Raw genomic sequence first — 24,489 nt, 5'->3', positions numbered from 1 at the left:
CTATTGACATCGTATCGAACCATTTAAAATTCTCTATAACAATTAGTAATTGTTTAAATTGTCAAAACAGTAGTTAACTTTATATCAATTAAATTAAAGTTAATTATTGAATTGTTTCAAATTGAGCTGTTCTTTGTCGCTAAAACCGAGAAAAACAACAAACCCAGCGGGGTAAGTTTTCACGACTGCCAATTTGTTTTGGTTGAAAGAACCCCCACCCCTGCATGCAAAAGAGTCTTCCCGACTTTTGGCCTGCCTTGTTTTTATCCTTGTGATTTTGGAGTACAGGAGTTAATAATAACACCATGAACGAACGCGTGTTTGGGTTAAGAGGTATTCCATTGGGCTATTATCGCCTCTAATCGGGATAATCAAGTCTGATTCTCTCTGATCTTTCAAAAAACCCCAGCCTCATTTATAGTCTCTCTTCTATATCCCAATCTTGCACAACATTGCACAATTGTTTTATACCTATACTAAAATACCTGAGTTGTAGTCAGTCCTCATTGCACAACTCCCTGTACGGAGAATTAAAATACAGCGATGTGATTGGCTAGTTGAGATAATCCAATGGAGAGGGTTTCTGCTGAGGTTCTTTAGAAGCAGAGATTTGTAGCTCTATTTGACAAGTATTCAATCCGTTCTTCTCTAGTAAACAGCAGCTCTGATTCTACAATCAAAACAAAACCTCAATCTTCATAATAATAATTTAATAAAAACTGGTCTTCATCTGTTTATTTAAAATTAATTGTCACATTTTTGGACGAAATAAAAAAACTTTCTACAAAAAAAATTTCTCTGATCAAAACATTTCACAACTGATCTTTATCAGAGTAGCGAACTCTCCTAGGTTTAAATAACTTTGAATTCCTCGAATACCTCACAAATTGGTGAACAAACTGATAACATTTATCTAACTGCTCGTGATCAAAAATGAATCTGTACCCGTCAGCAGCCGAGATGTCCTACTTGAAGCAGGTTCAACAAGCAGCCGCAGTCGCTTCTCACCATCCCGCCTACATGCAGCCGGGAGCTGCAGCTCACTCGATGTTGTCACATCACCATCACCCCCAGATGGACCTGCTTCACCATCCAATGTCCATGAACTACCCTGGTGAGTTGAAACCAACTGAAAGTACTATTTAATTAGCGTTCCGACTTAGGAAGAAAGTGCGGACCGAATAGTTATGTTTGTTTGTGTTTTCGAAACGTTCAACAAACTTTTTTAGTCTTCACGTCGAGATGTTTCGACATGAAGTTGCAAGAGTTATGTGTAATGAGGTTGACCGCTATAATTATTACATTTATTGCCTCAATTTACCTAATGTATATAATTCCATGCAAACAATAACGCCGACCAGCGAGCTCTCGTGCCTGATTTCTTCTTTTGCTTTTTGTTCTCAGAATAAAAGAGTCGTTTTTTATGATAAAATTTATTTAGCACTTCTACAAGATTCGGAATATCAGTTTTTTTTATTTGATTGAATAAAATCAAAGGTTTCTGAAGTTTAAAACACCTTCTTTCAAATACGCCTTTAAAACAACTTGAGTCCGAAGTTCGTTTGTGTGAACATTATTAAATCGCCCGAAAAGTGTCGTTAGCACATTAATCGGTTCTCAAAGCATCGCTTATTTCGACTTTGAAGGGAGGTGTTATCAATATCACACTCTAAGCGACGTTGCGCAAACCCACGATCGGATCTCGGAATGAAATAATTTGTCACTCCGTTCATTAAAACGAATTAGAAATTCCGACGGCAGTTCACCAAAAAAACTAACACACCATTGAAACTTATTAGATATTTCAAAAACAGTTTATCAAAAAAATATAACCTGTTCCTAAACTAAAACATCATCAATCAGTTCCAGTTTAAATTACTCAAAACGATTAATAAGTTTTTAAGTTTAGCTAAAATAAAAAATGGGAAGTTACGAAACCTTTATTCCACAAATGACCAATTTCGCTGGAAACCCAAACCAAAACCAGCAAGTTCCAATTATGCCAAGCATTCCTAGCAATACTCCAAACATTCCAAACTTTAACTGCTATTACTACCCGCATCAACTTGGGGCTCAAATGGTTCCAACTTCGAACCCAAATTTAGTGAATCCTAATTTATTGACACAATCTGAGGCAAACTTGAAACTGATGAATGAATTTGGACATTTTAAACTTTCAGTTCCGGGAGCCCACCACCAAATGCAAGGCGCCAATGCCATTCCAGCGGGACGCAAACAGCGAAGAGAGAGGACCACATTCACTCGGACCCAGCTGGAGATTCTGGAGGCACTGTTCAGCAAGACCAGATATCCGGACATCTTCATGCGGGAGGAAGTGGCCAATAGAATCAACCTGCCCGAGTCGAGAGTACAGGTACGTTCAATTCTCTGTCAGTTTTTCTTTTTTTATAATAAATATAATTTACAAAATATTGTTAATATTTTGTGAATAATATATGTAGTTAATCTGAGTATAATCTTCAATTTTCAATTTTTGAGCTCACTGCTTTTTCTATTCGTCGTTATTTGTGAAAATCATACTTAAGTTTGCTTTAGTTTACTAAAACTCACGTTAAACTATTTAATAGAATTTTGCTTTTGGCGGTTTCTTTCCTTCTTTCTATTTAAGACTAAACAAAAAGGTTCAATTAGTCTCTGAAACCTGCCAAATATTAAAAATGAGTTCAATTGAAACAAAATACCCGTTTTGTTTTTTTTTTGCAATTAATTTGACTCCTTATAACATTTTTTCACTTGTCAGACTAAGAATAAAAAGCGTAGGGTTTATTTCCTGGATACGATAATACAAACAGTTTTCTGCAAATACAAAAGCTTAAGTGCACCGCTTCACAGACTAATCTTGGCTTGAAGAACCTTGACAGAACATCTTAGGGTTGGACTCCATCTCAAAAAACAGTGAACATTTTGGACTTGTTCTTTCAAGTACTTTGAAGCACCGCAAATCAGTGGGAGCAGTCTTGCATAAAAACCTGAAAATGTTGATCGCTCAGACGAATAATATTCTTATCAAACATTGTGTCATGTTATTGAATGTACATAAGTCATGCATCTTTCTCGATACAGGGCGGCCTCGTAAGGGGAGGGGAGATAAGACTGTTTGCAGGGGAGCAAAATTACAAGTTGAAATAAAAGTAATGTTAACTTCGGACAAGCAATTTCATTGATAATTTTGTTTCGACAGGCCATTAAAACAAATACCATCTTGAGACCAATTCTGTTTCTCAAAGTTTACACAAGTGAAGATTATCTAGTTCAATTATTTAATTCTTTGGATGAAGCATATGAATATTAAACCCCCTTGTGTTTTTAATGGTTCTGTACAATTTTAAGCCTCAAGTTTTGTAGATTAAGGTCAGAATTGGTTAAGAAGTTTTCCAAATAGCAAAAACCCCGCGTGGTGAATAAAGTGCAAAATGATACGAGATAATCCTGCTTTCCATAAGACTTAAGATAGTCATAATATTTCACAACGGCTACGTGTTCTACTGTGTGTACCGTTAAAACTAATCTTCATAATCCAAAGAACTCACTGAAATTGATTGTTAGTTCACGGAGACATCAAAATACCTTTTCAATAATTGAAGAAGCCTAGCCCTAAACAGTCGTTTTTTTAATGAAATTTACATTTAATTTATTAGTTGGTTCAAATTTAATTGAATAGTTCTTATTTCCTTTTTTTGTGAAAAAGAATTTTTTCATAGCATAATTTTTCAGTTCTTGTTCATTATTCTGTTCTTTTTTCAGGTTTGGTTTAAGAACCGACGTGCAAAGTGCCGACAGCAACAACAGCAGACACAAAATGACAAGACCGACAAAGCTACTCCTTCGCCTGACAACTCTGACTTGAAGAAAGACCCAACCGACTCTCAACTGACACCAGGATCCCAAATGAACTCTCAGCTTCAACAAGACACCGGAAGTCCGACCATGAAAGTCGAAAATGTGATCAAAAACGAACTGTGCGACAACCTTTTGAAGAAAACTACACACGTCGCTCCGGATTTCAATGATCTCGGAAATGTTTTGAAACAACAGCAGGAATTGTCAAGTCCACAGGATCATGATATAGTGCGAAACGGTGTTTTGGGTGCCATCGGCAGCAAAGACATGAATGATATCTCAAACATCGCGAGGTCCGAATCATCCCCGTTTTTGCCCAGTGTTTCCTCCAGTTTCATTAACATCTGGAACCCGGCCGGAGCTATGCACAACCATTCCAGTGTTTCCAGCTACAATCCAGATATGAATTCGGCTGCTGGACTCGGACGTCCCTCGGGAATCCCGAACTATAACCAGGCTGCTCAGACTTCGTTCTATCCTTCGGGGTACTACAGTTTCGACACTTCGTACGCGCCTTACTTCAACAACTCATATCAAACGTCGGCAGCTGCCGGTGCTGCTCTCTCGGCCGCCGCTGCGTCCCGATATCCCTACTCTGTCGGAACTGATGACAACACGAATGCGCTTTTCAACCCGATTACAAGCTCGGCCGGAGGACTGACCTCCGAAATTAAGCAGGATGTGATCCGAAACCCGCTCAATGATTTGCCCCCTGTTTGGAAGGGCTACTGAAACTTAAAGTGTAATCATCAACTCTAGCCGATCAATGTTTGTTTTTGACAATTTGGCGCTTTAAACTCGGAAGCGTCAAATCTGAAGTTTGAGCTAAACTCAAAAATCTGATAGAATTTGATTTACTTTTCAACATATCTTATGCAATTTCTTTTGTAAAATAACCCAAAAAAATGATTTAGAAACATTCGATGCATGCTTGCACCTTTTAGATGTTTTGTATTTTATAGTGACCTCAATTATTTCACTTTCTGTATAGCTGGGTATTTAACAGCTCTAATTCATTATTTTGTACAATAATATTTTTATTTAGACCAATCAGAAAGAGCTGCTATGACAAAGCATTGCTTCATTCAGTGTTGTTTCGATAGCTATGATTATAAATAGCGTAGAAATAAAAGTAGGAGCATCAAACTAAATTACGAAAACGTTACCCAACAGAACTTCATCCTACTCGAGATCTTGGTTCAATTAGGATAGTGATGTTCAACAAAGTTCAGTGTTTTTTTTCGCATGTAGAACAGAACTTTTGGATCTACTTAACAATTGCCCCACCCCCTTTTAAGAAAGGGTAGGGCAATTGTTAAGTAGATTAAAGTAACGCATTTTTGACCAATCAGAATGCAGCAAAATTCTAATTCTCAATAGAAAGCTCAGTGCTAATTTACTGCTTTTATTAATAGGGGTGGCAATTCTTAATTAGATACTTAAGGGGGGGGGGGGGGCAATTGTTAAGGAGATCCGAATTTTTTCTACATTCAAGTCTATAGAAACTGAAAAAGAAACAAGACTGCTTGTATCAGGGCGAAGCCCTGAATGTTCCGACTGCCTTTTAAGGTTTATGGAGCAGTAATAACATTAAAAAATTAAATGTAATAAAACAAAATGAAAAATTTTTTTTTTCTAAAATTTGAAATTTTTTAAGAAAATCATCCCCCCACACGCACGCCATATAAAGTACCAAAATATAGATTTCGCTCCTTGTAACAAACCAATTATCGCAAATAAGCTTCTTTCAACCAATTTGGAACAATTTCTAAGACGGATTAACTCTCCGCTTACGCGTTAATAGCGCGAAATATATCGCGCGTTAATTGTCCCAAATTGTCCAAAATGGCAATCTTTAAACCCCTATAACTTTACGAAAAATGATCACAGGTGAAATATCTTTTCAAATTTGAGCTCATGACAACAATACCTTTCGAATGATATAAAAAAATTCCGTCAAAAATGGCTAGTTAAAAAGTCAAAATTTGTCTGAAGAAAAAAAAACCCACCCCGAGCACAAATATTCCGTTACTTTCGTATCGAAAGTCGGAACAATTACTTTCGTATCGAAAGTCGGAACAATAATCAAAAAGTAAATCCAAAATTTTAACACCCGCATATTTGTCAAAACTATTTTTAAAAAATCATGCAATATTTTTGATAACGTTTTTTGAACAATTCTTGTTTTTGTTTTTGTTTTTTTTTAGTTTTTATGTATGGCGGATTTCTTCGATTTTTTTACGGAAGTAGTTTTGATGGTTTTGTTCAAATTTGGCTGTTTTTAAGAGCGAACGAAGGAATTAATTATGTAACAAAGTGCAAGACTGAAAAGTTATAATAGCTTGAAACCGATATAATTGATGTTCATTTAAATTGAGACTTCCAGTAATATGCGCCTGAAAAGCAAAGAGCCCAGACCCATTTTTCTCAAAACTAACACTAATTTTTTGGAATCAGAATCAGAATCAAAGAAAGGGATTTAATATAATATCCCACTTGACTTGACCCTTAGAACATTTCTCTGAGGTAGACAAATTGACTGGAAAAATGACCAACTGTACTCAACAGTTAGCCGACCTCAGAGTTGTTCAGAACAAAGTTTTTACCCACTTGATTTTACTGAACCCGTTTTTCTGTACTGAGCGCGTAAATAGCAACTCAAGCCCACTCAGAAACGAATCCAAAAAGAATTGAGTCAAATTATTTACTCCTAGCAGTGTATCACTAGACGCAAATCATAGCAATCATTATTTGATGATTTTCAAAAGGCGAGAGATTTGGCAGAAGGCATCAAGTTTTCTTTTTTTCTAACTCTTATTGTATTTTTATTGATTTCAAATTTTAATTCAGTAAAATAACATTCAGGGTTTTGTCTTCACATAAGTAGTGCAAACTAAATAGGCTTGCCATGCAAACTAAATTTATGAAAAAATAATTGATTGTGCGAAGCAATTATGAGCGTTTTTAAAGTCTCAATCTGTCTTTTTTTAACTCAAATTTTTAACTTAAATTAGCTGCAACTGGTGATAGCAAACGTTATCAAATCAGATCAAGAGCTTTTTAAATCCAAATTTTTTTTATTTTCTGTCGTGCTGATCAAATTTCTCAGGGGACTTTTATTTTTTCATAAAATAATTATTTTTAGAAGCGTAGACAATATAGCTCAAAAAGTAACAAAATTCACAAATTAGTTTGAAATTATTTTGCTCCTAAATTTTCATTGAAACAAAATTTGTCGCAGAACAACATGAACTAATTGCTAAAAGAGAACTAGAGTAATTTTGTTTGGTCGATTGAACTAGGCGGAACCAAGTTTGATAATAATGTGAAAAATGATGTCAAAATAATGAACGATAAAAAAAATTAACCAAATTAAACACTCAAATAGTGTTATGATATTTATCTGTGAATCAGTGATTTTCTATTTTATTCATCTGAAGACAAGGTTTATTCTTAGTGAAAATATCAGCCACAAGCATCCAAAGTTAGCGAAAACAAAAAAAAACGTCACATAACTCGGAAACACGTTTCAAAAGGTTTTAAAGATTGAGCAAATTATTGGCAAACCAGCGTAACAGCTGAATTTTTTGCTTTTATTCTATATGGAAAATGCTCAAGCGTGCAAGCAATGCAACAAACACGTCGCGTGACAGAAAAAAAACCAAAATCTGTGTTTTTTTGAACTGAAAAAGAGTATAATTGGTATTTGTTTTTACTGTAAGTCACTGGGGCTTAATGAAAGTAAATCAAAATGAAACGAAGATATCCAATCAACTGTTCCAATCCAATTAGTTTGAGATCGAAAAAAAATCAGTTGTCATCGTCTGATTTTACACCGGTTGGCAGCAAAACTAGGTATAATCAACAGTTAAATTAGAAAGCAATAAAAAAGTAGTAAAACAATTTTTGTATATATGGAAAGTTAACCACGTGTTGAGATCTGATCTCGTGATATGACATCGCGCGATATCGCATGACATCTTGCGATGTCCAATCGTGTTCTTATTTTATCCAAAAAGTGGGAAGTGACTTCTCTATAAAGTGAGAAATCATTTTTCCGAAACTTTACACTCCTCCTCTAAAAATAGCTACTGCATCATGGCCTCTACTAGTCCAGAGGTTCAGTTTTATTATGTCCCATACGATGTTTGTTGAGAGCAATATCAGTTTTGTTTCGCCCTTGCTCAAATATCCTGATTAATTTGCCTGCTCTGCTTTCAAACTTCCTACTCTCCTTTATCTTGGAACCTAACTGCATGTCCACACTCTGAAAATTCTTAACCTCGCATTTATTTCTCGACTCCTCCTTACATCGTTCATAGAATGACATTTTAGTTTTTGAATGGTCTCCAGGCTCATTTTTCAGCTCTACCTCATTCATTTTATCATCCTCATTTATCATCAAATTCTCATTTTGCTCAGTAAAAATCCCAATCTTCTCTTCTGTCTCTCTGCAAAAATAAGTCTCATTGACACTGAATTTTTGTGATTTCCAAATCCCAAATCGTATTGTTTTCCCAATAAAACTGTTTCCTCGCTCACCTAGAAGATAAGTGGTCCCGTTTCCTTGCTCAATACAAGAATTTTCCCCAAAGATGACTTTTTTGCTTTTCTAGTAATTTTTGAGACAGACATCAAATTTTCTGAATTTTCTGGTACATAGAAACAATCACTCATTGAAAGTTTTTTCAAATCTCTTTGAGAGTCTCTCACCATAAAAACCGAACTCTTGCTTTACCTAAACTGTTAAAATCCGTTTTGTTAGCGTTTGCTAAAAATCTGGTCTATCTCAACATATAAATTCCTATCCATTATCATACTGCAAGTTGCGCCTGAATCTATAACTAGGTCACCGTCGACTCTATCGGCTGAGTTGTAACGCTAAAACAAGTTTCATTTGTTTCAACCAACTGCTGCTCTTCTCTCACGCTTTTTTTTGTCGAAGTCCTTCGTACAATCCCTAGCTATGCGTCCTAATTCTAAGCCGCTGATACGATTCACAGGAGGTCTATCGCTGGTTGACTTGTCAATCTTATTCATTAACTTAGCTCTACAATGAGCGAGCTCCTATGTGTCCTGTCTCATGACACCTAAAACATGTTCTTGTCCAAGAAATAAACGGATGTTCAAAATCCTCCTTCTCATTCCTATGATCATTTTCAATATTTAACAAGTCTTTCTTATTTTTCTTCAAGTTCTTATCCTCTTTGCTAATTTTAATCAAAGTACAAAACCCATTATACTCTTCTGTTAGGTCCTTAAGAATGATCGACACAATGAATTGTTCACTTAAGCCCTGGTCTACTTCATCTAAATTACACTGCAACTCTTCAGCTCTAGTGATATAATCGACTACACTCTCTTTAGCTTTCATTCTGATCGAGGTTAAATCTGAAATCAATTGCTGCAATCTTGGTCTCTCGGCGCACTTAAACTTTTTGCAGTAAACTTCCAAAGCCCTACTTCCCTTGTATTAATAACGTCTTAAAAACAAAACAGATTTTTTGTCTAAATATTGGTCTAACTCATACCAAACATGCTATTCTTTTTCACCTAAAATATCTCTCCTTTTTCTCAAAGATGCCTCTTTCTGTTCTACAGTAGCCTCATTTCTAACACTGGGTGCAAAATCTTTCTCATCTACTTCTCTATTGATAACTTTAATCAGTTTAGGATGAACAGTTCTAGAATCAAATTGCTCTGCAAAGTACAAAAAATCTTCTTGTTTTCTGAAAACAATTTTATTTCTGACGTTTTAATCTATGCCGTATTGCTCTGAACAAATACGCATTTTTCAATGATAAAAACTGAGTCTATTTTTTATCAGCAAACATTTTGCTGCGCATAATATATGTAAGTGTATCTCATTAGCTAGGTCTGATCCAAAACCTAACGATAAGCGTACTGAATAACACATCAGCAATTTAGCAAAGCTAAAGGCTACTTCACAGACTTCCTACATAAGAATATTTATTTGCAAAATTAAAATTTTGGAGTGTTCTTCTTTTAAGGAACTTCTAATCTTTAAATCAAGTTCAGATCTCGCAGCGACGGAATACGATCCTTTATCAGTTTATCAAATTGAAGAATTCTGACGGGGAAGATGAAGGTGCAATTGTATTCTCAGTTGATCTCTCTCTTTCTCTCGTGTAGTTCTTTCAGCTTTCCTTGTGACTCCAGACTTCACTGCTCACTGAAATGCCTCAAAGCCCTGTCTCAATGACTCTTCGTTTTGCTATAATGTCTATCTGCTAATTCACTATCTGTTTTATGACTTTTTTCCTCGGTTGTTTTTCGTGTGACTTCATCTGTTTTTTCAATGTATAGCTTGCTCTCTAAAAAATTTTTGTAAAGTCAGTCAACCTTCACTTCTGACACGTTTTTTGGCAGCTGGGCCCCTAACTTTTCACAGGTTGGCAGCAAAACTAGGTATAATCAACAGTTTAATTAGAGAGCGATAAAATAGTAGTCAATCAACTTCTATATATATATATATATAAATTTAACCGCGTGTTGAGATCGGATCTCGTGATATGAAATTGCTCGATATCGCGTGACGTTGCGCGATATTCAATAATGTTCTTATTTTGCGCCAAAAAATTGGAAAGTAACTTCTCTATTAAATGAGAAGTCATTTTTCCGAAACTTAACATGATTTCCCATAATTTGTTTTTCTTGTTAGGTCGAAATTATTCAGTAAGAAAGACAAGAATTAAGGGTAACTAATTCTAGGACAACGTTAAGTTATAGCATTAAACTTCAAGTACTCTGAAAAACAAAATTAGGTCTGTAATTGAGTCTAAAAATCAAAAAAAGCAAACTTACTTCACCTGATACAGAGAAATTTGTTTGATTTTCTTGGGCTTCGAATCACAATCCTTATGCAGTTGATATTATGGCAAACATACAGATTTTCTTGAAATAGTCTTTTTTGAAGTAGTAGAACTTTCTTAAATTTGCAAGCTCTCTTGACCCCCACGAAAAATAGTTAACCCCCACGGGTTTCCTTCAAGTAGTCAAAATGTGCTGAATACAAACTGTGCGAGATATGTACTTCAGTTTTTTCAGTTTTAAGTTGAAGTTTTGTCTGTCACTTCGGTACACCTGCCAGATTGAGATCTAGTGGAGTGATTTCCTAAAACAGAGTTTGTGTAAGTGAACTGAATTACAGCTGAACGAATATAGCAAGAAAATAAAAATAACAAATATGGCGTTTTTGACAATGCTCAGTCAACCGGGTTCACTGCGGGAATAGGAAAATAGTGGAAATATCGCGTTCTTGCCAAGAAAATGCATAGATGCAACGATGCTATGGGATCACTGGAACCCTCGATTCACCTGGGGAGTTATAATTAAATTTGAATTCAACCCCATATCAATCACTGCGTTACCTGCTAGTGAAAAGTCGCAAACCTAAACTTATATTCGGGGGAGCGGGGCCTCGATAAGTTTCTCAACGGGAAAGCAGAGTTGGCGCGACCAAAATATCGCGACTCATAGTTGGTATGTCCAGACTCTCGCGACCAAGAGTTGCCATTTCTAGACTTTCGCGACCGAAAAACTCGCGGCTCAGGAAAAGACGTGACCTGTGCGACCAAACTTAGCCATTTCCAGATCCAGACTTTTCAAACCAACATGGAGACGGAGCGACTTTATAAAGAATTTTTTAGGGCTGAGGCGGAGAAGGCGCGTCCAAGATTATTTTCCTCGCGCGACTAAGATGGATACGATGCGACTTTCCAGACCAAGGTAGAGACGGCATGACTTTCCAAACCAAAGCGGGTACGGCGCAACTTTCCAGACCAAGGCGGAGACGGCGCAAATTTCCAGACCAAGGTTGATATACGCTATTTTGGAGAACATCAAGATAATACTCTTAGAACTACCCGCATTTAAGAAAAGTGAAAACAAATCGATTATAATGGATTTTCGTGGTCTATAAAGTCGTAAATGTAATCGATTCTCATGTTACGTTCAGACAACAAAATTGGACTAAAATTGAATTTAAATCCATTTTTTCTCGCTAAAAAGAATTTATTATAATTCATTTGGAATCCATTATAATGAATTTTATAATAAGTAGGAAATCACATTAAGTAGGATTTTTTCCACTTTATTTTTTCGCGCGTCGTGCAAAGTTTTGGAAGAATTTCTGCATTTATCAAGTGAGTTATGCGGAAACTTTGCAAAGCGATTGTACTGCCTAACCCATTTCTAAACCTAAACTCAATTTGCAAAAAGATTCCGTTAAGTTCTCTCCCCCCGTAACGTTTGCCTTTTTGCTCCCCTTCAAACACCCTAACGTTTGCCCCTTTGCTCCCCTCCCCCCACTCAACCCCCTCCCCCGCACCTAAACACCCCCTTCCCCACCTAAACCCCCCTCCACCTGAACCCCCCCACCTGGTCAACCCCCCACCTGACCTACCCCCCACTGAACCCCGAGGGGGGGGGGGGGGGGGTGTTGTAAATGGGTAAACGCTAGGGGGGTAATGGAAGCCGGATGGTTCCACCTCCAACTTTACCCACCCCCCTTTTCTAATAAATTAAAAAAATTGTTGAAATGAACAAAATTCAGTTTTTGAGTAACATGAAAAGTAACAAAAAAATCAAAGTTAGTCAGAAAAAAATTAAATTGAACAACAAGTAACCAACATAACCAACTTTAGTTTAAAACGTAGAAAAGACTTTATGTATGTTGAAATTCGTTATCTCAGTAAAGTGGAAAAAAATCGATTATAATGGATGAAAAATGGATTTTGTTGCCTCGAAAAATAGTAGTATTATAATCACATTTTAATTGATTATAATCGATTTGTTTTCACTTTTCTGGACACTGACAAGGGAACTCAAGAATAATCGATTTTTATTCATGGAACTCCAATGCGGGTAAAAAAAGTTTTCGGAAAATTTCGATAGAATTCTGAAATACGTACCACTCAACAAAATTATCAAAGTCTTGGACATGACTAGTAATCTCAATTGTGAAATACGTTTTGAAGGTTTGAATGTTCAGTTGTTTGTTTTGGTTTCAATTATATTAGTAGCAAGGAAACGTGCACCAAAGCACAAAATTCCCTTCAATTCCTTGGGCGAGTCTACTCAAGACACTCATCTGCCACGAGTCCTACAGCTCCAAAACAATTTGGGCACACAACTCTTCGAAAGTCTTCCTGCCCTTCCAGTTCAGAGATCGTTCGCGTTCGATCCTGATACTGAAAATCAAATGGGTTGCCCTGAGCTATTCTAAGACTCCCTGACGCTTCCTTGTGGAGCAGAAAACAATTCTGGAACCGAATTGACAGAAGTGAATCACAAGCCGTCAGTATTACAAGATTCTTTTGAATGCAGTCACAAAGCCGTTGTTTCGCCCAAATGGTGCCGCTCCATTGTCGTGGCTTTCAAGACTTTCCATGAAAAGAACCCGATGATAATGAAAGTCTTCAAGAAGAAGTATCCGATGTTCATCTACGACCCGAGTCGAGGTTTTTCACCTAATTTGAAGCAAGATTTGAGCGGTTTGAGCGGTTTTTTTAGACAATTACGCTCAAAATCTTGCTTCAAAATGAGCGGTTTGAGCGGTTTTTGAACGGTTTTATCTAAAAAAACGCTCAAAAACCGCGCAAGATTTGAACGGTTTTGAGCGGTTTATCTAAAAAAACTCCTTGTTTCGCAATGAAGATGAAAAAGTTTTGTGGCAACTCCCAATGTTCAACAATGCTGCAATGAACATTGGAACCAGTTCTAAACTAGTATTTATAAATCAATTATAATATTGTAAAAACTTTCTCTATAAAATATTACTAACTAACCAATCAAATTCCATCACCAACATTGACACTTATTTGTTTTTGCTGAAACTAATTGTTGTTTCAGCACCAGAACAATTTGAATAAATTCTAGACTACAGTTGTTCTCCTTCTGGATAAACTCCAAAAACCAACTCGTAAATACCAGTATACACTAGATCTTTTGAGACTAGGAGATATAAAGAAAGATTAAGATTAGTATAAGACAAAGAAGTTGCACGAACCCGTCCGGCCGAAAATAAGATAGCGTGACGAACAGACTGTGTATCTTATCTGAAATTACTCTATGAGTACAATACCTCGTACATAACTCATCTGGAGCGACCAAAAGTCTCGAACCAGACCTTAACAAATCTAGATTTAGATAAATAGAATTAGATTTAGACAATTGCAAAATTGCAAAATGTTAGATGGAATAGACAATTTAATAGAAATGTCTCTACGTCTCAATGAGTCTACGCCAAGCTTTCAAACAATACAAGAAATATTGCACGAAGACCAGGTATTGCACGAAGACCGAGATCATGGCGCGAACAGTGGTCATTCGACGGACCGATCTACTACCTGATAGTACGACGGAAAGAGCATTAAATATTTGTATTCAGAATACTTTATGCAGTAAATTTAAAATTTCATAAAATAATAAGGACTGATAAAAAAATACACCAGTCGTTCCTTCCAAAATCTGCAGTAAAATAATTTGGAAACATTTGTAAAATCAGTAAATTATTGAATAAAAATTACAAAAAATAATTTGTAGAAAGTTTAAAAGTAAGTTTTATAAAATTTATTATTTTAAATTAACTCTTGCTTCTCAAGAAATCAATTTTCTTCATCCCAACTTCATCACCTAAAAAATGAACAATTTTTTTCGAAAAACTATTATCATATGAATTCTAAAACTTTTGAAATTTACTTCAACTTAAAATTTAAAATTTCTATTTTATCAAGGCCATATCCTTGCTTTTCAATAAATCACAGATCATTTCAAAAAACAGATCATCAAGGCCTTCCCCTGGATCTTTGATATAACTTAAATTAAACTGTTTTTCACTTAAAATATCTTACCATCAAGGCCTCCCTTAGATCAATAAGAACAAATTTCTTCTTACCACCTCATAACTTAAAGTGTCTAACGACCTCAAATCTCAATTAACTCCCCAACCCGTGTAAAAGACCCAAGACATTAGAAGTTTTTGAAACATTAGCCATTTGAATTAAGATAAACAGTAAAAATTCCGGTTACTCATCCTTCACTTGAGCCCTTCTTCTTAGATGACCGAAGCTAAAGCCCTAAAATTATAATAAATTCTAAAATAGTATCTAACGATCTACTTCCGTTGTAACAATATCTGAACTTTGTGGATTGATTTACTATTCTCCAATTCTTGATCAAAAATCAAATCCCTAGTAAGATTAAGTAAATTCATCATATATTAAAACCTAGTCATGAGAAAGTTAAAAATCATTCTAAGCAAATTGATACACGCTCTCTCCAACCCGTCAACCACAACAATCTATGCCCCAAATTAAGATTACCACACAAAAACTGTAAGAACTATCAGTCTATCAGTTTAAGAAATATAAACTCTAAGCTCCGAGTATTGCATCCATCAACCTAATTCTTCTGTCAAAAGATAACTTAGGCGGTATACAAGCAATCGTATTACACAATTATTTAATCAGAAACAAAAGATATGATCTTGTAATCACACCGCACAGACAAACAATAGGATATTAAAAGGAGATTTTCAAAACACGTAACGCAGTTTCAGAATCAGAAACAACATCAAAACAAAAATTTCAAAAATTTAAAAGTTCAATAGATAAAAATTTTCCAGACTTTGGCGGAGACGGAGCGACCAATAATCTAATCCTCGCGACCAAGGCGGAGACGGCAAAACTTTCCGGAACAAGGCGGAGACGGCGCGACTTTTTAGACCAAAGCGGAGAGGGCGCGACTTTCCAGACCATCGCGGAGACGGCGCGACCAAGAATCAACTCCTCGCAACCAAAGGCGGAGACGACGCGACTTTCCAGACCAAGACAGATTCCGCGCGAATTTCAGACTAAAGCAGACACTACGCGACTTTTCAGACTGAGGCGGAGAAGGCGCGTCCAAGATTATTTTCCTCGCGCGACTAAGATGGATACGATGCGACTTTCCAGACCAAGGTAGAGACGGCATGACTTTCCAAACCAAAGCGGGTACGGCGCAACTTTCCAGACCAAGGCGGAGACGGCGCAAATTTCCAGACCAAGGTTGATATACGCTATTTTGGAGAACATCAAGATAATACTCTTAGAACTACCCGCATTTAAGAAAAGTGAAAACAAATCGATTATAATGGATTTTCGTGGTCTATAAAGTCGTAAATGTAATCGATTCTCATGTTACGTTCAGACAACAAAATTGGACTAAAATTGAATTTAAATCCATTTTTTCTCGCTAAAAAGAATTTATTATAATTCATTTGGAATCCATTATAATGAATTTTATAATAAGTAGGAAATCACATTAAGTAGGATTTTTTCCACTTTATTTTTTCGCGCGTCGTGCAAAGTTTTGGAAGAATTTCTGCATTTATCAAGTGAGTTATGCGGAAACTTTGCAAAGCGATTGTACTGCCTAACCCATTTCTAAACCTAAACTCAATTTGCAAAAAGATTCCGTTAAGTTCTCTCCCCCCGTAACGTTTGCCTTTTTGCTCCCCTTCAAACACCCTAACGTTTGCCCCTTTGCTCCCCTCCCCCCACTCAACCCCCTCCCCCGCACCTAAACACCCCCTTCCCCACCTAAACCCCCCTCCACCTGAACCCCCCCACCTGGTCAACCCCCCACCTGACCTACCCCTCACTGAACCCCTTAATCAACCGGTACGACTAAAGAATTGGAATCTGCCAATAAGACACATTAAAAATTACACATTAACAGTTCTATGATACAGAAAATGATCGAATATGACAAAAGTTTTGACGACGACTTAAAATTTCCCTTTGTTATCCATCCACAAGGTGATATCAATGCAATTTTACACGGAAAAGGTTTCGACATGAAAACAGGAAAATTCAGTATTCACCCAAATCAAAACCTCAACGATCAAAAATCTTACACCCCTGTAACATTTTTGAAAACCGCAGGAAACCCTGGCTGAAAGTTTCGCCCAGTAAACAAAGATAGCACACGTTTACAAGAACTTTCACTCATGAATAAAACTTATTTTGGTGCAACCCACTATGACATACATCTAGATATGAAATTTGACTACGCAAAAAGAAGAATTTTTAAGACTGGTCACTATCCGAACAAGAAACACTTCCTCACTTATGTGAACTCATAGATACACAATTATTACAACCACTTGCATTAGCAGTGATAAAAATACGCTATGCAGGATATTTATTATCAAGCAATAGATCAAATTTCCTTGACTACAAAGGAAACAGTCTCTGGTACTACATATGAACTAAAAAAATCGCCACAATAAACCATGTATGAAAGAATTCTTTGATTCTACAAACGTAAAGTATATTTTTTGATACTTTTTCAAGACGCACATATTTTTGGGACACAGCTGTCTCATGTGGATCTGAAAATTGCCACAATGTTGTACAATTAACCCCAAACGAGGATAAACATTATCTACTAGTTCCATACCCTACTCTCATGCCATCATTAAAGAAATTCTCAACAAAAGGTAAAAAAGGAATCGCTCCTAACCCAAATATAGTCTTACAATCGATAAGTTTATATTCCAGATCAGATATACAACATCACATTCGAACACAACAATTTCAAGAACTCCTCACTAATCGAATACAGTAAAACACTATAAACCACACTAAACGCATAAGATACTTCACCGGACAATACAAACCCAACACTTACAGCACCACTACACTTACATAACCTACATAATAATCACCCTTTATCTTTAGTACCACGAAATTACAGAAAAACAATAGCAGTAACAGAGAACATCTCTCAGAGTAATCGCTATCCACAAAACCCAGTATCTCATATGGCACTCCAGCAGTCAACTAATGGCGACACATATGAACAGATTGTAGAACAACCATATATCACAATTTTCCGTTCTCAAAACAACCATCTTTTTAGCCCACGATGAGCCGCCAAATTGAATCCTTCAACCGTTTTCTTTCATACCCATCCAACTCCAACTTCTTCTCCCTGACCCAGATTCACCACTAACTCACCGCGCATGGATTCCGATGATTCCACACAAACCATTTTTATCACAATTTCGCAATTCAAAAATTCCGACATAAATAAACCAGACGAACTCCCAGACTCCGAACCCAGGCCATGTATGGTTATATTTAAAATACACTTCAACATACTTCCTAAATTTTTTTGTATAAAAAATACTAATCTTAATGGCATCCTCCGTAGCTACGATCCCATTCAAGGAATGTATATATTCTGCCCACTAACCAAATCTTTCGATGTTGATGACTCCCGCCTACTAATAATCCCCCACGAATATATACAGCCCATTGAATACTAGAATATATACATAATTTTTAATATAACATTAAATTGTATAATTTACTCCAAAACACATCGCATGAATTCTCACTTAATAATTAAGAACTAAATACCATCCGAGCACTAGAGCTTCTCTGGCCTCTGCTTCAACTGAAAATCTCATCCGCATGCTTGCGAAAGATCTCACATCATCCGACACAATTTGCACTAACTTACCAAATGGATTTTTTGATAAAGACAACCCTTTGTAAGTAGAATTAAGTATTTCAACTAACAAGTATATGAAAACACTCGCCATTTTTTCAATTCAACTCTAACCGTGAGAGGAGATAATCAAAACAACAATATAAACTTACCAATATCAATGCATTTAACTTAACCTAATTCCATACGTGGTGATATAGTTTACAAAATAATCCACAATATAATGCGCGCAGTAAAATTTGAACCTGCCCCAACCAAAACTTACTTTCATTCCCGATGACCAATTTTAACCCCCCTTAAAATATGTGTGCCCGAAAAAGTAGGAGTTTTATTGTGTGCCCTCATTGCAACAGCACACCGAAAAAAAGGGAGTTAAACGTGTTCCTTTCCCTGGCCACTTTTACACTACTACTTTCATGAGTACAAAATCATCAATAGGCTTTTATCTGCATTCCATGAAATTGCAGTGATACACACATTAATTACACGCAATAACTTTGAAATTGTAGTATTTTAGTTTTGTAAGTTCAAAACTTTCCGTATTTCTTTCGCAAAATGGTCGACCAGGAGTCAAAACCCATCAAGTACTTGTTCACAACTCTTTCATATTTCTCTTTAGTCTTTTCTTGTGTAATTTTTGGATCAGGACCGTAGTAGTCACTCAAAACGGGCCAGATATCAGTTCCAGAAGTCATGCATCCTGCAGCATCTTTAGAATCCCATTTAGAAATGAAATTTTCATGTTTACCTCCACGGCACCAAGTGATACGTGGCCTGAAAAAAATAAATGCGATGATTCGACAATGTAGACTTGTAGAAATAAGGACTTGTGATCGAGAAATGAGGGCCACCACTTTCCATACATTTGTTCCTTCATAGACAATACTTGGATGCGTCATCAACGTGGCAACCTTAGAGTACATGTCAAAAGAATCGTGGTTGTGAACTATTCCAGCAGCAAAAAAAACTATAGTAGCGTTGCTTTCTTCCGATAAAACGTCCAAAGATGCTGCAAGTTTTTCAAGATTCGCCGTTTTATTCCTGTGCTGCACTGCAATGTACTTTCTTTCCGAAGTGGATAGAAATATTTCATTCATCACTTGATCCGCCATGATATCAATTTCTTCCGCGTATAATTCCTTGGTCATGATTGCCGAATCAGGATATGAAGGGAACTTTGGATCACGGAATGAGCCGAAGTCTGCAGTGTTTGCGGCTTCTGCGCATTTTGGACTAATAGTTCCACCCATACTATTTATTATCGCAAAGTTGCTCGGGTGCTCTACCTCATACTCTGGCACAAGATAATGTTTAGGAACGAGATAGCCGCAATCATAAATTTTCTCTTGCTTGGCTAGTTTTTTATACGTTTCATTAAACATCATAGAGACTGCGCAATCGTGTGAACACGCCAGGGCTTCACCGCCTGCGTAGATGATGTCGTAAGGTCCTTTTCCTGTCTCACTGTCCTCGCGCGACATTTGTTGAAGCTGCTTCATGCTCCGAATGTTTCCTTCTCCTCCGTAGTCCGTCATGTTTATAGACACAATTCCTCCAAATAGAATGTCTGATTCACTGTAGCCTGCTCGATTTACTAACAGCCTTTTAAGCACCTTACAAAAAAGCAAGTCGCCAAAGTTGTATCGATCATGAGGGCCGAGCAAAATAACCTTCCTTTCTCGAAGGGTTTCGTGTCTATCATGGGCATTTTCTTGTTGTGGTAGTAGTGATTTTTCAGCTTGTTGTATTGTTGTAGCGAATGCAGTAGTGTAAGTAGGGTTGTAGTAGTGTTGTAGTGAATTGTAGTGAAGTCCGAATAATAATGTTGGTAAAACAGTTACCAGCAGCAATGAAAATGCTAACTTTCTTTTCGTTTTGTCAGTAATAGGAAGTTTGCACTTATCTAGATCTAGTGAACAAGTGATTCCTCCAATAAATGCTATCACCAATCCAAAAACTCCCTCCTTGCCAACCTTTTCCCCAAAAACCATTGTTGCGACGAGCACGTTCAAGATGCGCTTTCCAACATTCAGAAGTGAATGGGATGGTGCATTCATGAAACTTAGGACGGAAATTGAGGCCAAATTATAAAGTCCATGAAAAACAATTGCCTGAAAACCATACCATTCACAAGTAAAGATCATCTTGGAGAACCTTGGAAGATTTTGAATGGAAAAAAGCAATTGTAGGCAAGAAATCATTGCTCCAGCTGAAGTAATTTCAATAAAATTGTGAACTGCATTCACAGCGGTAGCGGTTTTTTCAGCTTCTTTTGGCTGAAAATACTTCACAGTAACATTACGGAACGACATCGAAGCACCAGAAAGAAGAGCAAAAGTAATAGAAAGGATATTAACACTAGAATCTTTTTTTTTCTGCGATAGTAGAATGGCAGTTCCTGTAATTGTAACCATCATCGAAATAAACTTTCTTGCGGTGACTGCTTCGAAAGACTGTGCGAAAATTACAGTCAAAAGCAGAATCTCAATAGGCTCAATAAGCTTGATGATCTGAACTACACTCGCACTTCCATAAGTAAAACCAATTTGTAAAAAGACTCTCTAGGGAATGGAAAATTCCAATCATAAGAAACGGTTTATCAACCACTAGTACTGGTATGTAGTCTTGCAGTTTTTTTTAAAAGGTTCGTTTTTATTTTGATCGGCAAATTCTCCGCTAAGATGACAGTACTCACAAAGTGCGATCTTTTCATCCTTTCCAATTTCCTCAGTTTGTTGAGATTTGTTGAATTTTTTTAGAATAAAGTAAATTGGAAGAGCGATGCAAAGACCAGCCAAAAGTTGATACGTGGTTAGTATAACCATCATTTGTTCCCGAGAAACGTTTTCGTTTTTGTTTGGCATGATCTGCTGCACAAGATGCTGTGTGGCAACCGCATTTTTGGAACTAGTGTAATACCAAATTGCATTAAAGATGGCAACAATAACAATCATGATTGTTTTGATCCAAAAGAAAGTTGAAGCTTTTTCTTTTTGTGTAAGAGATTTGATGAGAGCGAGCTAGATTTAAGAAACCAAATGTAAGTAAGAATATAAAACATTTGATGATGTAATATCAATTTTGTGTCTTCTACCGTCTCACACACGGTGGCTGCATATGTTTCACGCTGGCTGCACTAAAACGTGACAGATTTATTTTCTAAGTTCTTATACTTCTACAAAAAATCTAAATATATTGTTAGTTTTTGTTTTAAAAATCCGAAAAACTTAACTGTTTCACACACGATACATCTTTCACGCTGGCTGCTCTAAAACGTGACAGATTTATTTTCTTAAGTTCAAATACTTCTACAAAAAATCTAAATATATTGTTAGTTATTGTTTTAGAAATCAGAAAAATTTAACATCTCCAAAACTAATGAGTTTTGAGCAGAGCAATTTTGAGTTGAGCTCCAAGTACCATTATAGCACCCCGCCATAGGGTTGAGAATTTCATAAATTTAACTGTTTTTGAAAAAAGGGCAAAAATATGACCTTTTTCGCGATTTCTCTACACTTTTTTGGAAAAGGAATACATTTGAGTAATGATAAATGCCGTGATACCGACACACCATAGGCATGCGATTTCAAACTTTTTGAATTTTTTGGGAAAAAAACTGTTTTTTTTTGAAAATGTAAAAAATATTGAGAGCTATATACAAGGAACGAGTCATGATGTGTTATTACAGTACCAGGGATCCCGACAGCCTCCTCAGAAGAATAGAAGGGGCTCTCAAGATATTTTGTCATTAATCAGATTATAACATGCAATTTTACTCAACCTCAGTGCTTCTGAGCTATTTATAGAGCAAATCGCTCATTCACAATCTTGGTGGAAGCTCAGCCGAGCACAGACGATGTCTACCATAATTGGATGGCCACAGCTGTCAGTCATGCAATTTTAATGAAAACAGACTAGTGCAATTAATTAATGCTTTTAAATCAAGGAACCTGCTATAAGGCGGAAGCCTCACAATCTCTCTCGACTACAGTCGATAGTTTAGAATGAATAGGGTTCACTGACACCTTGCGAAGACCCCTTGATTGAATTGAATTCACAGCTTTGTATTCTATCAGTTCTTTTGATTCAAACGTAAGCTTCATGAGACTGTTAACAAAACAAAAGCAAATTATCAACAAGCGATTTTCAAAACGACAAAACGCAGTCCCAGAATCAGAAACGGACACAAAGCAAGAACTTCAAGACTTAAAAAATTCAATAAATCAGAAAAACCCGATAGAAGACCAAATATATTTTTCTGACTCAGAAGCTACAACACCATCATCAATTAAAGGAAAACGCAAAATAAATAAATCATATACCAATACACCTATACGCCTAAAAAAATCAACACGCCTATATAATTGGAATCAACAAATATGACATATTGAATGTTACACACTAACAGTTCTTTAATATAAAACATGATCGAAGACAACAAAAATTTTGATGATAACTCGATACTCCCATTTTTCTTTCAACCACAAGGTGATCCCGCCCAAGCACAAGTACAATTTTGTCACAACTTAACTGCAAAACTATTTGAAAAAAGAAATAGCCCATGTAAACAGGAATTTTTTGAAGTAAGAATAAAACGAAGAATCCTTGACCACTATCTCAAAGGTACATGTAATATCACATCATTTTACGGTATATCCACAATTGAAATTTTATCACCAAAATCAAATCACCCTACACATCAAACACAAACACATGATATAGATATAGAATTCTCGAAAGTTAACACAGACTATATAAAAAATATACAACCCCTAAATTCACAATGAGCAGAATCAATATTCATAAACGATGTTTTTTCAATTTTTATAGCTGTCTATCTATACTAGAATTTGAAGAAACACAAAATGAGTCACCAACTCAAACATCCCGACATTCAACTGTAAGACAAAATTCTATCTTTCCTCAAAATTTTTACGTGAAAACCTTATTAGTAACGAAATCTCACCAAATGTCGAACATGATTTACAAAGACTACTATCATGGTTTTTAATTGATTTTTTTGTCCACAACATTGATCTCATAGCACTATCAAGAAAAAATTTTCGAACGCAAAGTTCAGATGATGAAACTGTATTAGCACATGAAACAGATTAAGACAACAAAAATATAAAAAAGATCTATTCCCCTTAATAAAAAGGAAAACCTAACTGATAATATACATTTATCAGGCCCAATAAATAACTACTCAAAATACACGATAAATCAAGTCTTTAACCTCCATGACCCTCTAGACACAGTACCTATATCAAAAAAAGAAGTTGAAAACTTTTTTCTACCACGCACAGAAAAAAATCACACTAGAATTATTACAGAAACATCAAAACTTCGACTGAGTCATTAGACAACTAAAATTTTGGCACAAATACAAAAGCAAACCAATCAAAGCTGACATCACAATTCTAGGAAATAAGACAATTCTTGGATTATTCAGAAAATGTAAGAATACATCCATAAACGAGAATACAGATATTTTAGAATTACCCAAATCAAAAGAAAATTGCTGAAAAATAAAATTTCAAAGTACAAAGTCTATATTTCAATCACAGAATTTCATTTGATACGAAAGGACCAATATCACCATCCTCAGAAGGAAACTCATATAAAATGGTCATACTTGACGCATCTACACACTATGTAGCACTTAACCCAGTACCGCATTGTAATGCCTATTACGCATACACAACAACTTATGAACACTGGATAGCAAAACTCGGATTACCCGAAATCCTTGTTACAGACAATGGCACTGCAATTATAAACAACGAAATTATCACATTATGCCACCTATATAATTTTAAACTTAAGCCACGTACATCTCATGCACCTTGGAATAATGGACTAATTGAAGGTATGAACCGTTCATTATAAGAATATCTCAGATGTATCATTAACGGAAATGACACACGATACACTGAATGGTCAACAGATGTAAAACTATTCCCTCTATCTTTTAATTCACAAATCACAACATTTTTAGGAATGTCACCATACGAAATAGTTTTTAAGCAAAAACCACGAAAACCGATAATGTTCACAGCAAATAATCTACCCCTGCATACCCACAATAAAGACCACTTTCATCACCCA

The 24,489-nt window shown here is 36.1% G+C and overlaps 1 protein-coding gene across 1 annotated transcript; it reads left to right on the top strand.

Moving 5' to 3' along the window:
- Positions 1 to 509: 509 nt before the first annotated feature.
- Positions 510 to 4,851, top strand: LOC134851575 (diencephalon/mesencephalon homeobox protein 1-like). The gene is made up of 3 exons (XM_063867718.1): positions 510 to 1,114; positions 2,181 to 2,374; positions 3,766 to 4,851. Exons 1-3 carry the CDS (start codon positions 934 to 936, stop codon positions 4,591 to 4,593), a joined length of 1,203 nt encoding a protein of 400 aa, XP_063723788.1. The 5' UTR covers positions 510 to 933; the 3' UTR covers positions 4,594 to 4,851.
- Positions 4,852 to 24,489: the final 19,638 nt, after the last annotated feature.

This window comes from Symsagittifera roscoffensis, chromosome 7 (genome assembly GCF_963678635.1).
Source record: "Symsagittifera roscoffensis chromosome 7, txSymRosc1.1, whole genome shotgun sequence".
In the NCBI taxonomy this organism is placed as follows: Eukaryota; Metazoa; Xenacoelomorpha; order Acoela; family Convolutidae; genus Symsagittifera; species Symsagittifera roscoffensis.
The sequence above is the reverse complement of the archived record's forward strand: the minus strand, read 5'-3'. Positions and strand labels throughout refer to the sequence as shown.

Bases quoted from the DNA above. Each gene is read 5' to 3' on its own strand.
- LOC134851575 (XM_063867718.1), top strand. From the start codon at position 934: ATGAATCTGTACCCGTCAGCAGCCGAGATGTCCTACTTGAAGCAGGTT. The intron at 1,115-2,180 runs GTGAGTTGAAAC...TTAAACTTTCAG, and splicing joins AATGTCCATGAACTACCCTG to TTCCGGGAGCCCACCACCAA. The intron at 2,375-3,765 runs GTACGTTCAATT...TTCTTTTTTCAG, and splicing joins TGCCCGAGTCGAGAGTACAG to GTTTGGTTTAAGAACCGACG.